This window comes from Notamacropus eugenii, chromosome 1 (genome assembly GCF_028372415.1).
Source record: "Notamacropus eugenii isolate mMacEug1 chromosome 1, mMacEug1.pri_v2, whole genome shotgun sequence".
Classification (NCBI taxonomy): Eukaryota; Metazoa; Chordata; class Mammalia; order Diprotodontia; family Macropodidae; genus Notamacropus; species Notamacropus eugenii.
In genome coordinates this window covers 36,209,322-36,223,581 of record NC_092872.1, presented here as the reverse complement: position 1 = coordinate 36,223,581, position 14,260 = coordinate 36,209,322, and the positions used below count along the sequence as shown (strand labels likewise).

Below are 14,260 nucleotides of genomic sequence, written 5' to 3'. Positions count from 1 at the left end.
GCAGTCAGTTCAAGTAAAGTACTTAATGACCAAGTGATCTAGGACATGCAGCTTTACCATTTTAAGTCTCAGTTTCCTAATCTGTAAAATAGAGGCAACCATAATAACTGTATAGACTTACATAGAACTTTGAGGAGTAGGGTGCCATAATGGACAAGAAGAAATCCTTGGGGTCCACAACAGATCAGGATTTAAGTTCTGCCACTGATTTTTACTAACTAGGGAGACAAAGGCAAGTTACCTAGCCTTTTTAGTGCCCTCAGACAACTCTAAGATACAGATGAGTTATCGATTTGCATAGGTAGAAGAGGATTCCATACTAAGGAAGCCCAGGGTCTAGACAAATATCATCAACACCTTTGTTACTGCAATATGACATTGTTTCACAAAAACTGAAGAACAACATTTTTAATAGGTTTTTCATACAAAATGCTAAAGTTCTCTCCAAGCTATGAACAGAATAAATAAAAGCCTTCAATTCTAGTAGAAGAAATCAAAATCGTGTGGAGATTGGCTGAAACATGTATCATCCTGTCTGCTATAGAAGTGGTCCCCAAGATGCTTTCCATAAGGCTAGCACAGATTAGTGTACATTCCTAGATGTCTTCTATTTAATTACAAAAGGAATGTTATGTACGTATGCAAGAGTCTACGGAATATTGAATTTAAAGCAATAGCAGGATAGTGACTTCTCTGAGAACCATTTCTGACTGAACCCCACCAAAATAAGATAAGAATGAGATAATAATACCGCTAGAATGAAATAAAAATTATTACTTTCATGTTTTCAGAATGATTTGCCTAGGTCAATTCATTTTATGAGATGATGCGACAGGAGATATTGTTGTACGAAGATGAGTAGAGAAAATGCAAAATGTTGACTGGAGAACAGAAGACCTTGTCAGGACATGATAGCTGTATTTGATGGGGTAGCTATAGCATAGAAATGGAAAGAAAACTGACTTTGGAGCTAGAGCAACTGCATTTCAATTCTCCCTCAGATTCATATTACCTGTGTGACCTAGGGTAAGGATCTTAATCTCTCTGGGTCTGAATTGCCTCATTTGCAAAAAAAAAAAGGGGGATTTGGAATGCATGGACTATAGTCAGTGCACAAAAGCACCTATTATGTGCCAAGCTTTATGCTAAGCACTAGGCATACAAAAAGAGGCAGAAGATAGCCTCTGCTCTCAAGGAGTTCACAATGGAATGAGGGAGGCAACTAGTAAACAAATACGTAGAAATTATACACAAGAAAAACAGGAAGTAATTAAAAGAGAGAAAGCTCTAGAATTAAGAGAGGTTAAAAGAGACTTCTTTTAGAAGATGGGATTTTGGTAGGTATTTGGGGGAAGCCAGGGAAAACAGTAGCTGAAGATTAGGAGGGAGAGCATTTCAGGCATGGGGGCCAGACAGCTAGACAAAAGGTTCAGAACCAAGAAATGGAAATGTCTTGTTTGAGGAACAGTAAGGAAGTTGGTGTCACTGGATCAAAAAAGACATGTTGGGGAATAAGTGTGGGTAGGTAGGTTATGAAGACCTCTGAATACCAAGCAGAGGGTTTTATATCTGACTCTTGAGTTAACTGAGAGCTACTTGAAATTACTGAGCAGAGGGGTGGAGTGTGGAATAGTCAGACCCGTGCTTAGAAAAATCAGTTTAGTGGCTGAATGGAGGATGGACTGGAGTGAGGAGAGACTCAAGGCAGGCAGATCCACTAGTAACTATTGCAATCAATAATCCAGGTGTGAGGAGATGAGTGTCTACACCAGAGTATTGGCAAATTCAGAGGAGAGAAGGGGGGATATTTGAGAGATGCTACGAAGGTGAAATTGACAGGTCTTGGCAACAGATTGGAAATGAGGGGTGGGGTGGGTAAGAGACCATGAGGAGTCTTACAAGGTTCCTTCCAATCTATGATTCCATGATACTAATTCTACTTGGTTCTATACAAGGTAGAAGTAGGGGCAATGTGTGGGTACAAGGTACAGAGAAAAAGATTTCGGGTCAATGAAAGGAAAAAGTTCCTAAAAATTAGAGCATCCAAAATTGGAATTAAGAGGCAATGGTTTTCCTATCCCTGGAGCTCTTAAAACAAAGATCTGGTGTCCAGTTGTCAGTACTACTGTGGAAAAGACATCCTGTGCAAGCATACATTGGATTGGGCAGTGTGAAGGAGTGGAAAGAGGACTAGATATGGGAACAGAGATCTGTGTTAGAACACCAATTTTGTTATTTACTGCTACCTGTATAAACTTGAGCAAATCCTTTAACCTTTCTAGGCCTCAGTTTCTCAGTTATACAATGGACTAGATGCCCTTTAAAGTTCCTTTTAGCTCTAAATCTATCATCCCTTCACCTCAGAGATTCAGTAACCTCAAATCCAGAGAAAAAACCAGATTCATTTGTTTTCTGTTACTTCAAACAGACTTTAAATCATAAAATAAAATTTTTATTGGGAAAATGGTACCATGATGCCTGTAAGCAAAATCTCCAGTCTCCCTTTTGATGCATATAAATAAATGAATGAGGTGGTTGGAAACCCGTGAACATGGGATAGCAGGCTGTGGGAATCATTTGTACTATGTCCTGGACTTTCCAGGCCCTCATGGAAAGGCATTTCATTTTATTCAATCTAGATTGCTAGGAAAGGGCTTCAGGCAATCGGCTGCCCTAACACAAACAATCTGCTTCATTTCACATAATGCAATTTGATTGCTAGAGGTCTGTAGCATAAAGAACTGAATGAAAATAACACAGAGCATGAAATAATTCTGATTTTGATGAGGAAGAAAACTGTTATTTCAGGGAGGGCCAATGCATTATAACAGAGCAGGGACAAAGGACAGAAGACAAAGGCTTCTGCTGTAGACATAGCAATAGAAAAATAAATAAATGAAATTATGAAATCATGATTTTTTCATTGAACTTAAAACATATTTCCGGGAACCAATGGGGCTGAAAGTGAATATCTTTCATTTGTTTAAATGTGCTTTTATTTTGTACAGTAAAAATAGTCGTGCAAAATAAATGGAATTCACTTTTAAATTTTGTCACAGTGAGTTAGTTACTTGGTTAAGAGACTTTTGAGTGTTCTAATTTCTTTTTCCTTCTTTAAACTCCTCAGGCTGTTTTAATAATTTTTCATTTCTTAAGTCAAATTCTGGCACTACTATCACATCTTGTATGAGAGACTATCTAGTGGATATTCTCCAGACAATTATAATGAGCTATTTTCTTATAAACAGTTTCCTTCCAATCATTATTTCTCACATCATCTTTTGAGATAGCAGGGCCAGGAGGTGCAGTTGACTAAAACCCCATTTAATGCCAGTCTATGAATCATCAAATTGTGTGCGTATATATTAGTAGACTGGAAAACAAGGGGAAATGGAAAATTCAGGGGTTTACCCAAAGGTATTAAAGATGGCAAATGGTGACAATAAAGCTCCTTCACAGGGCTGATGCTTAAATGAGACGATGTAAACTAAATGCTTTGCCAAGTTTGAAATGCTATAAAACATCACTTTCTGTTCTTATCATCATCTCCATCATCATGTTCTTCTTCGTCTCAGCCTGTTTTTTTTTTTTTTTCCGGTAGGGCTTAGAGAGCAATGGTCTTTTGATAATTAGATGATAGTTTGATAAATTTTTATAATAGCCTGCTCTTACCGTTCATTTAAAATTATTGTTCTACAGATTATTGCAGAGGTGGCTACAATAACATTTTATTTTGTTTTTAGCTGAGTTACAGTATTAGGATACGGAAAGCTCATCCTCTGTAGACTTACTGAAAGTTTAGCAGATATAACAAGAGTGGGAGGACAGAAAAAGAGAGATGCTATCTGAACCTTTTTCTGGATCTTTATAGTTTTAAATCTTTTTATTCCATTTAACTTGGAGATTATGACCATCTGCTATGACCACGTCTATTAAGAACACTGTTCTCCTGATTGTGAGAAATAGTTCTGTCTCTGATAATGGCCTATTGTCAGTGCAGGTTAGAGGTGGAACTCTCCTGGATATTTTCAGGTCTGGATTTGTATAATGGGGATCTCTTATCTATCAGTTCATAAGACATAGTGAACTTCTGCTGTATAATTTTAGCTACTAGATCATGTCTTATAGGTATTTGACAGGTGCTACATTTTTATTACATCCATCAGTGGCATGTTGCAGTTTCTACAGTTTCCTTTCATGTTTAACTTTTCTCCCCTTCAGGACAACCCTTCTGAAATTGGTGGTGGCAATGACCTGGCCCTGAATTATCATGAAAAAAATATCTCTGCTTTCACACACAGGTTCACATGACTTAATCCATTGCGTTGAAGCTTTTTCTGTTGATGTACTATTGATTTGGTTCATTAGTGCCGATATCAGCCATGGTGGAGCCTTTGGATTCCATTCTCAGATGTTAGTCATTTCACAGACTCTATCCAGAAGTAAACCACTTTTAAGTTTTATTATTTATTATCTCAGTCTTCTCACCTTTTTCAATGAGGTTGAGATAAAAAAAATCATGCTATTATTATTTTTAAAAATGTGTCAGATATGTCACGGAGAATCCAACATGACCTAGTTCTGCCGGGACACCATTGGGTGGGTGTCTGTTGCCAATGCCTCCTAGGTGTCATTGACTTTCTTAAAGGGAAGACCAGAACTTGTTTCTTGTGAGATTTGATACCACCTGCCATCCCCAAATGCAGATTGCCTCTACTCACCTCTGTCTGTACCATGGCTGGCCGTTGTGTCCTTAGCATTTTGACAGTTTGGAAGATATCTACAACACCTTCATATCTCATTCTTTCCAATACAATGCTCAGTGTTATAAAGACACCTGTTCTTCCAACACCGGCACTACAACAGGAATAGATTACAAGGTTAGTCAGTGGAAAACTCTTAGAAGTTGTCACTTACTCCAGAGGTAGATTAACACTTATCACAACAATTTCCTGAAACCAGAGAAGGAAGTCTTTACACAAAGGCCTGAAAGGTATGAAAACTGTTCATGAAATTCAGCAGGGGTCTCAAGAAAAAAAAAATAATGACTAGGGACTGTTCTTGGGCAAATGCAAAACGATACTCCATGTAAGAATAAAGGACATGAGATTTCATCAGTGTAGGAAACTTATTTAACACAAATTTCCAAAAATATGTATCTCAATCTGTCTATGGTTTAACAGATAAGTCTTTTTTAGTTACTTGAGGCCTATAGTGGTAAAGTAACTTGCCCAGGGTCACATATCTAATAAGTGTCAAAGTCTGGATCTGACTCCATGCCTCACAGACCATCCAGTATCTCACAATGCCTTTTATATGGGGTAACAGTGATTAAATACTCTAGAATACAGCAACCCTATGAGAGTCACATTGGGTCATTCTGAAATAACTCAGCAGTTTTTAAATCTGCAATACAGTTGGATGGCAGCCAGTACACATAAAATAGAGATTTCAGTATGTCATTCATACAGGCTGCATCTGTGGGCCCTGAAATTACACTTGGATATTCAGTGTTTTAAAACTGGAAGTGTTGCTGGTGGTTCAAGTTGGTTCCCACAAGAGCAGAAGAGTGATGGCTACCTTTAGGATATCTTTGCAAGTAGTTAATCTCTTGGGGGAATCTACTTTTATACGAAGCAGGACACATACACATCTACATAATACACATATCTATCATTCTGTATATGAAAAAAACAGCCAAGGACATAGAGTGAACAAAATTCACTGCTGATTTTGAGGAGGAGGAAAGGGGCATTTCACAGGAGATAAAATACCAGAATTCTCTGTGTTGTTTGTGCAACATTTTGGGGGCTATTTTCTATTTTACCCACTCCTCCTTTTTTTTCCTTATTATTTTAAGACAATTCTTTTGAATCTTTCCAGCAGCAAGAGAAGGAAATTAATTCATAGCTGTACTCTTAAGAAGCAAGGAAGCATCTGGAGGCTTAGGTAATGAGGAAAACAGTGAATAATATGAAAAATCTCTACACTTTCAGATACTAATTAAGCAGCATGTGTAACGCTTGGGTACAGTCTGTGGAAAACGGATGGATTCATTTACTTTTGGGTTGTAGCTGACGAGCATATACAAATAGTGTAGCATTTTTTGGTGCAAGATCTTTTTAAAGATTCAAAACAGAAATGTTAAGGGATGCTTCTAATATTTCCGGCATTCTTTCAAAAGTAGCCTGCTCTGCTGACCAGTAGATGAGGCTTTTCTGTAAAGAAAGGTTAATTGATCATTTCCTAAAAAGAGGATGGTACTACAACTGAGCAACCCTCGCTTTAGTTTTGCACAGACATAATTGCAGTACTTCTGGTTTTCCTCCTAAGCGCTGAGTGACCTAGTTAATTAACTAGATAATTTGTATGTTAAATTTAGGTATAAACAATAAAAAACTTAGTAGTAGTTTCTGGGAATTCCTTGAATACTGTAATTTTTTTTCTTTGTATCCTTAGTCCCTAGTGCAGTTTGCCAGACATACAATAATTACAACTTAATGGGTGTTCATTGAGATTAGCATTAGGGAATGGCTAAACAAATTGTGCTACATGAATGTAATGGAATATTGAGTGAACTACAAGAAACAAGGAATTCAGAAAAGTAAATGAGAAGTTATATGAACTGATGCAGGATGAAGTAAGCAATACAAGGAAACCAATATGAGCAACATTATAGAAAAGAACAACAAGAAAAGGCAGAATGGAAAATTGCCTAATTAGAATGGCCAAGGTTGGCCCTGGAAGGGAGTCAAGGAGTCCTTCCTCACAAAGCTGGGGGACTATGGCTGTGGGATACCAGTTATACTGGCTGATGAGATGAATGCATTAAATTTTGTAGAACTGACATTTTCTCCTTTAAAATCTTAATCCCAAGAGAAAGTATACAGGGTACAAGAGAGAAGGGATGAATATATTCAGAAACAAGGGTTAAATTAAAAGTGATATCAATAACAATAAAAGATAAATACATTTTAAAAACACATGCTTATTGGATTGAATGGTCCTAGAATTCCTGTGTCCCTAGGACATATCCACATTACAGTGTAATAGCAGAAATGATAATCACAGTGCCTAAGAAACTAAAGGACACATTCGATTGAAGCTACTGAATATCTTTAAGTATCAAGTATTAGTCGAATAAGTTTTTTCCATAATAATACCATAAATCATCAAACTTGGTGATATCAAAGGCATATCAGATAACAGAAGCAAGGGTTAAAATGACAACGGAGTGTTGAGGCAATTATCCAGACAAATTAAAAAAATCTGAACTGGTGAGTTTTCTGTCAGTTTTGATTAAATCCAGCGTAAAATTACCTCATCCTTCTTATTCCTTTGATTGTATAGAGATAAAGAAAAGATTTCCAAATAACTGAACTGGGAAGCAAAACACTCCAATAAAGCAGGTTTGTCCTTACGATATACTGCATTTATTCTGCTAAGAGCTATACCTTTATGGAACACTATTAATATGTAAAATGCTGACTGAATCTAAGAAAAAAAGGTTAAAAGATTAAAAATAAAGATTCCATGTTAACTTAAGTATAATGTAAGTTGAATAAAATAAGATGTCCCTTTGATGCAATGTTTTATTGCACAAATCTAAAAAAATACCACAAATATCCTTTCCAAATAGCTTGTTTCCCCTTTTTTCATTAATTCGGATAATTCAAATTAGAAAATGCTATGGAAACTATTAGAAATAATTAACTAGGAAAGACCCCATTTTCTGATAAAGCAATAGTTTTCAATTTGACAGTCAATGTAACGGGTATAGTATTCAAATTGTACAACCAGCCAATTAATGGGCAAGAAACAGTGAAAATTGTGAAGTGATTGCTTTTTTTCAGTATTCCTGAAAGACATTTGTTAGTAATGCTATATATTAGGATGAGGAATATGTGACTGTGAATTAAAAAGTAGAGTTTTCAATGAAACATCTAACCCCACTTCCTGTTCTATGCATATTCTTCTCAGAGAAAATAAGTACTTTTCAAGAATCTTCCAATTTCACCAGAAGATGGAAGAACAGGTCATTGCCTTTACTTTAATAATATATAATACATTTTAAGAGTTTAATTGTAAATTCACTATAACAATCTGCCTAATATTCACATGTATTAGGCACAGACTCATTTTCGAAGATGATCGTGCCTTTGATTGCAAAAAAGAAAATTAATTTACCACTGATTCTCAACCTACCTGCAGTGAACTGAGATAGGTCCATCTTGTCCAAACTGCTCTTTTGTTTTATGTACTTGGCCAATGAAGTCAATGAAACCCTCTCCAGATTTTGGCACTCCTTGCTCTGGCCAGTCAGTGAACTGGAATTGCCTCACTGTTCGGGACTGACCGTCCTTTAGAGGGACCATGTGCCAGAAGAAAGGTCCAAGATGATTCCATGTCATGGCAGCAGTCACAAAAAGTTAATTATTTTGTAAAACACAAAGGGTGGAAGGAGAAAGAGAGTTAGGATCATATTTAATCAGTAACTTCTAATTACAATTCCTGATAAGCTGAGTTTTTGCTCAAACAACCAATGACATATATACCTAGTTCACATATGAAAGAATATAATGTCATTAACCACTATCACTTTCAGTTACACATGTTGAACTCCCATTAAACAGGGAGGTTTTTATTCAGCTTTGTGACTTTCCCTTTCTAACCGAAATCAGTAGACCATTTGACTGGAACCCTAGAGAACGTAGGTTCTGTATGCTCCTTCTGAAGCAAAACATGTCTCCATATTTCCCTAAACATGCACATTTCTAAAAAGTGTCAAAATCTAAGTGCAGAACACAGGTCTCTCACATCTTTATAACCTGAAGAACACATACCCCAGACAAAAGATTTCACTGATGTCACTGCAATCCCAAACAAGCTGGGTTTGCTCATTTTCTAGTATTGTCAAACTGCAAATGGTGACGTTTAAAGGATCTGACACAAATTGAGTAGCTGCTGTTAACCTTCATGCCTCCTGGACACCCCACGCATCTTGAAGGCATCCTGTTTCCAGCCATGACAGAATAAAGAGCATATGTTATGTCACTGTGCCTTTAAGCAGAAAGTGAGGCATCTTTCAAGGAAAGCAAAGAGACCATTAGCAACTAAATGCTCTGCCTTGAAAATGGACTTCTGCAGGCCTGACCTCATGAATCACCCAGTGCTCACTGGATAAAGAACGTGGAAGCAAACAAACAAACAAACAAATGGACAAAGGCAGAATGAAAGCTAGAGGCAAAAAAATTCTTTCTTTTCCAAAATAATTAAGCATGATTGCTGTGACACTGGAAATACAGGTCACTTTAAAAGATAAGAATAAAGGTCTCTACTGTTTCCTTCTGAAGATTTTCTTTCTCTTTTTTTAAGCTACTGCCTTCAAACCTTCAGAGGTAGGAAAAGGACGGACTACTCATGAAATCTATCTACCTTTGCACAGGAAAGAATAAGAAATATATTTGTTGCCTTCTCACCACCACTGTTTGGGGATGAGGAGGGAAGGGAACGCCTTTGAAAATCTGTGCAAATGAATGAAACCTCGTTGGTGAGGGTCATCCTCATTTTGAGACCCAGGTATGTGAAGCTTTCCCAGGATGTAGGTAACAATGCAAGGCTGATAAAAGTTTTTCCTTTGACCTCAGTGCAAAAAAGGTAGCTTGAAAAGATATCGCAACGAATCAGCAAAGTTGACAATTTCCACAGGAACCAGATGTGATGCATGCTTCAGTAGCTGCCTTGAGTGATTAGGGAGGCTCCATCAACTAGGTAACAACACTGAAAAGCAAGGAACTTAAGCATTTGGCCTAATGCCAACTGATGGTGAGTTCCTGCATGAGCCCAATTTCCCCTTCATTGTTTTGGGAGTAACAAGTGCTAGGGTTCCCTTGATCACAACATTAAATTTACAAAAGGGCTTGAAAGCACAAGAAAGGAGGCTAGGCAATATATGGTAATATTTGTTCTCTCTTGGACATCCTGGAGATTTAGTTTCTGACTACTGTTTCTACTAATGGCTACAGGAATCATATGAGTAAATCTTTACAGTATGGAGGAGAAATCACATGACTCTATTTAAAGGTTACCTATTTAGTAATATTGTAGCCTTGAAAGCCAACATGCTTTCTAAATAGGGAAACTCAGATTAGAAATAGCACGAATAAAAGCGGAAAGCACTGGAGCAGCTATGAAAGATATAAATCCTGAGAATCTCTTTTTGAAATGTAAGGGAATTTTTTCTTTATTATTATTATTTTTTAATTTTATTTTTAATTTATGGAACAAGCACTTCCATAACAGAGTACAATAAAATAGATGATTGCACATGAAACTGCAGATCTGTTTCATACAACTTGCCATTACTTCTAAATATATAAGAAAGTTACTATGTGAAGAAATTTCAATTCAATCTCTTTTATCGATTTCACCCGAGTTTGCTTGACTAGATTTGTGATTGAGGGGAACAGGTAAATATTTTTTATGTTTGGGGCTCTGGTTCATATTCCTTTGTGGATTAGCACCTCTAAATATATTCCTCCTCTAAATGACTTGCACTTATAAACACTTTCTAGTTTTGAAAGGAAGCACGGAAATTTTATAATAGTGTTGAAGGGTTATCAAGGCTTTAGGTAAAGATAATGATATTAACGCTGAGCACTTCTACATCTTTGAAGTTTATATATATTTATATATCTTTATATATGTGTATGTAAACACATGCACACACACATACACTCATACACACATATGTATATGTATAAAATTTGGTCATCACAATAGACCTGTTGGGCAGATAGCTTAAACGTTATCATCCACATTTTAGAAATGAAGACTTTGAGAGAAGTTCAATGACTAGACAAAGATCCTGTAGGTAGTGGCAGAGCTGGAACTCTCAGTTCTTCTGAATCCAAGTCCAATGACTATTCCATTGTACCACATGGCCTTTCTCAGACTGAAGCAGATGCGGTAGCTGGTTCAAACACAATCACTTTCAACACAGTTAAGATTTTGAACTTTCTGACTCAATGATCCTGTTAACTTAGGCCAACAAAACTGCTGAATGTTAAAAAAAATTTCCTCAGGTCATGTGAGCATGTAGATTCCTCTCTTGTAATCCATGTTAACTGGGGGAGGCTGAGATGAATTCACTTTGGGAATTCTGAGCTGCAGAAGGGCATCTGCACCAAGACTGTTATTAATAGGGTGGGCTTCTAGGAGAGAGGTGATCAAAAGTTGCCTGAGCAGAGAACTGGCTTAAGTCTGAAATGGAACGGATCAAAGCTTCCTTGGCAGTCAGTAGTGGGACTGGGAATCTGAGTGGCATTGTACTTTCAGCCTGATTAAGAGATGAAGGCTCAGTCTCAAAAACAACAGACAAACAAATAAAACAAAAACAGAAGCAGCTTTGGGTTGGTCTCAGAGCCAGATTTGGGGGATTAGGTGATAATCTAACATGATGATTGGTTGAGAGATTTGCCTTCCAAGAAAAAAAAACATATTAAATAAAGCACTCTATCCTGGTGTTCTAGTTCACTATCCTACAGAAACCATTCCAAAGACACAGCAAAGCTTCACAGTGATTCTGCTACGCTATAATGCCATTTTGAAATCATGATTTGGAAGTGGCCAGACAGAACATCTCACTGAGAGTGGAGTCTTAGAATCAGCCTAAGATAAGAAATGTAAAATAAAAATTAGCCAGTAAGGGTCATGCATGGATGCATAGTTCTTGTGGACAGACATATTAGAGCATAAGGAATAAACCATGCCAGGGAGCAAATTAGAATGTGCAAAGACTGTCAGCTTTTTAAAAGAATGCTATTTGCTCGGCAGTTTTAAAATCAGACCAAATTAACCTTTCTGCTCACATGACCTACAGGGTTTTGCAAAACAACAAGATATTTATAGCCGTAAGTGATAAAAAAGCAAAGAAAGCTCAAAAGAGAGCAAGAGAAGGTGAATGGATGTGCAACCTTCCAATTAGTAAATGTTTTCCAGCACAAACACTTAGAAAATGCAATCTCAAACCTGTACTGCCAGATATTAAGCCTGAAATAAAGCCAATCCCTGGTTTTTGTGTAGAGTTTGCCAAATATAGGGCAAGTTACCATACAAAGAAGGAAGGAAGGAAGGAAAGAAATTGAGAGAGGGAGAGAGAGAGGGAGAGAGAGAGAAAGAGAGAGAGGGAGAGAGAGAGAAAGAGAGAGAGAGAGAGAGAGACAGAGAGAGAGAGAGAGACAGAGAGACAGAGAGAGAGAGAGAGAGAGAGACAGAGAGAGAGAGAGAGAGAGAATAAGAATGGAAAGGAAGAAGAGGGGAGAGATGAGACTTTGCTAACTTACCCTGGCGTCTGTGACCTTGAATTCCCTTAGAATATACTGTGGCATATTGTACTCAGCCATTGGATCTACCACAAAGTATTGATACCTTGCTGAACGTTCTGCAGGCCAATACTGGTGACATTTTTCCTAAAAGAGAGAGAGGTTATTTAGATAACCCTAAATATACAAAATGGCCACTGAAGAGCATTTTTACAATCCTGCTTCTTTAAAGTAAATTTAAAGTGTGTTGACATGGGCAAGGTACAGCAAGGAAAAGAAACTACTTCCATTCACTCATGAGGACAATTATTGGGCTAGAATAACAACTTGAAACAAATAATTTTTTTAAGACAATGTGATGAATTCCTTGACAATGTTGGAAAAAAAAACCCAAGGTCCCTCCAGTGCTTATCTCCAGTACCACCTTCTCCATGAGGTATCTGTTTATTTGTGCATATTCATTTCCTCTCACGGAATAGAAGGTCCTTGAGACCTTCATTCTTATGTTTTTATCCCCAGAACCTAACAAAATGACTGGCAAGTGATTGTTGAATTGTACTGAACAACTCCAACAATGATCAACTTGGGTTTACAATTCAGACCAAATATAGTCCTAAAAGGGGAGAGGAATAAGTATTTATGCAGCACCTTTTACATACCAGGCACTTTGAACTTCACAAATATTATTTCATTGGATCCTTACAATAACCCTGGCAGGGAGGAGCTATTATTATCCCCATTTTATAGTTGTGGAAACTGAAGCAAACCAAACAGAGGTTAAATGACTTTCCCAGGATTACACAGTTAGTAAGAGTCTGAGGCTGAATTTGGACTCAGGTCTTCCTGACTTTAGGCCCAATCCTCTATCAGCTACCTAGATGTCATAAAATGTTAGAACTATAAGGAATCTTGGAACTCATCTAATTTATTTCTCTCATCTGACAGATGATAAGTATAGATATCTGCACATTTTCATTAGAACCTCAGATGGACCCTATGAATAGGTACTACAGGTATTATTATCATCACTTTACAAACACTGATATTCAGCGATATTAAATGATTTTTAGTCCTATGTTATACATATATGTATATGTCATACAAATAGCACCTGGTGGCAATGAGAAGTGAACCCAGTTTTATATATCTTGACTCTTCAATTGAGGAACTCCAGGCAGATTGTGGTTGGCTCAAGTTCAGATAGAGAGCTTAATGGTCAGTCAGAATGTCAATTGACATTTACTAAGTTTTTACTAAGTCAATCAACATTTTACTAAGTACTAAGACATGTACTGCTGAGTACTGAGAATACAAAGACACTCCCTGACCTCAAGGAGCTCACAATCTAATGGGGGGAGGGGGCAACTACATGCAAACAGCTATGTACAAACAAGGCACAGACAGAAAAAATTAGAAATAACCGGCAGAGGGAAGGCACTAGAATTAAGAGAGGTTGGGCTTAGAATGTGGGATTTTAGTTGAGAATTGGAGGAAGCTAGGAAGTGGGATAAGGAGAGAGAGAGAGATTGACCTTCACTGTCTAGTGCTCCTTATAGTACACTGATTTTTACATAAAGCAGAACAATCTCTGAACAGCTAGATGGAGCAGTGGATAGAGTGCCAGCTTGGAGTCCAGAAAACTCCTTTTGCTGAGTTCATATCCAGCCTCAGATACTTCCCAGCTGTATGACCCTAGGAAAGTCACTTAACTTTGTTTCCCTCAGTTTTCTCATCTGTAAAATGAGTTGGAAAAGGACATGGTAAACTACTGCAGTATCTTTACTGAGAAAACTCCAAATGGGGCCTTGAAGAGATGGGCATGACTGAAAAATGATTAAACAACAAGACCCACATCTACCAAATTATGGGCCAAAGAAAATTGTGTTCCTCTTGCACAACGTGGCAAATTTGAGAGGAGATGGAAAGAGCATTCATTA

The 14,260-nt window shown here is 37.4% G+C and overlaps 1 protein-coding gene across 8 annotated transcripts in view; it reads right to left on the bottom strand.

The window, feature by feature from the left end:
• Window positions 1-14,260, bottom strand: part of PTPRD (protein tyrosine phosphatase receptor type D) — a 934,659-nt gene that overhangs the window by 425 nt on the left and 919,974 nt on the right. For all 8 annotated transcript variants that reach the window (XM_072596637.1, XM_072596633.1, XM_072596674.1 and 5 more), the window contains 3 exons: window positions 12,345-12,470; window positions 8,206-8,360; window positions 4,722-4,857 (listed from right to left, as the gene is read on the bottom strand). In XM_072596637.1, the coding sequence (XP_072452738.1) occupies window positions 4,722-4,857; window positions 8,206-8,360; window positions 12,345-12,470 (417 nt within the window). The remainder of the gene's footprint in view (window positions 1-4,721; window positions 4,858-8,205; window positions 8,361-12,344; window positions 12,471-14,260) is intronic.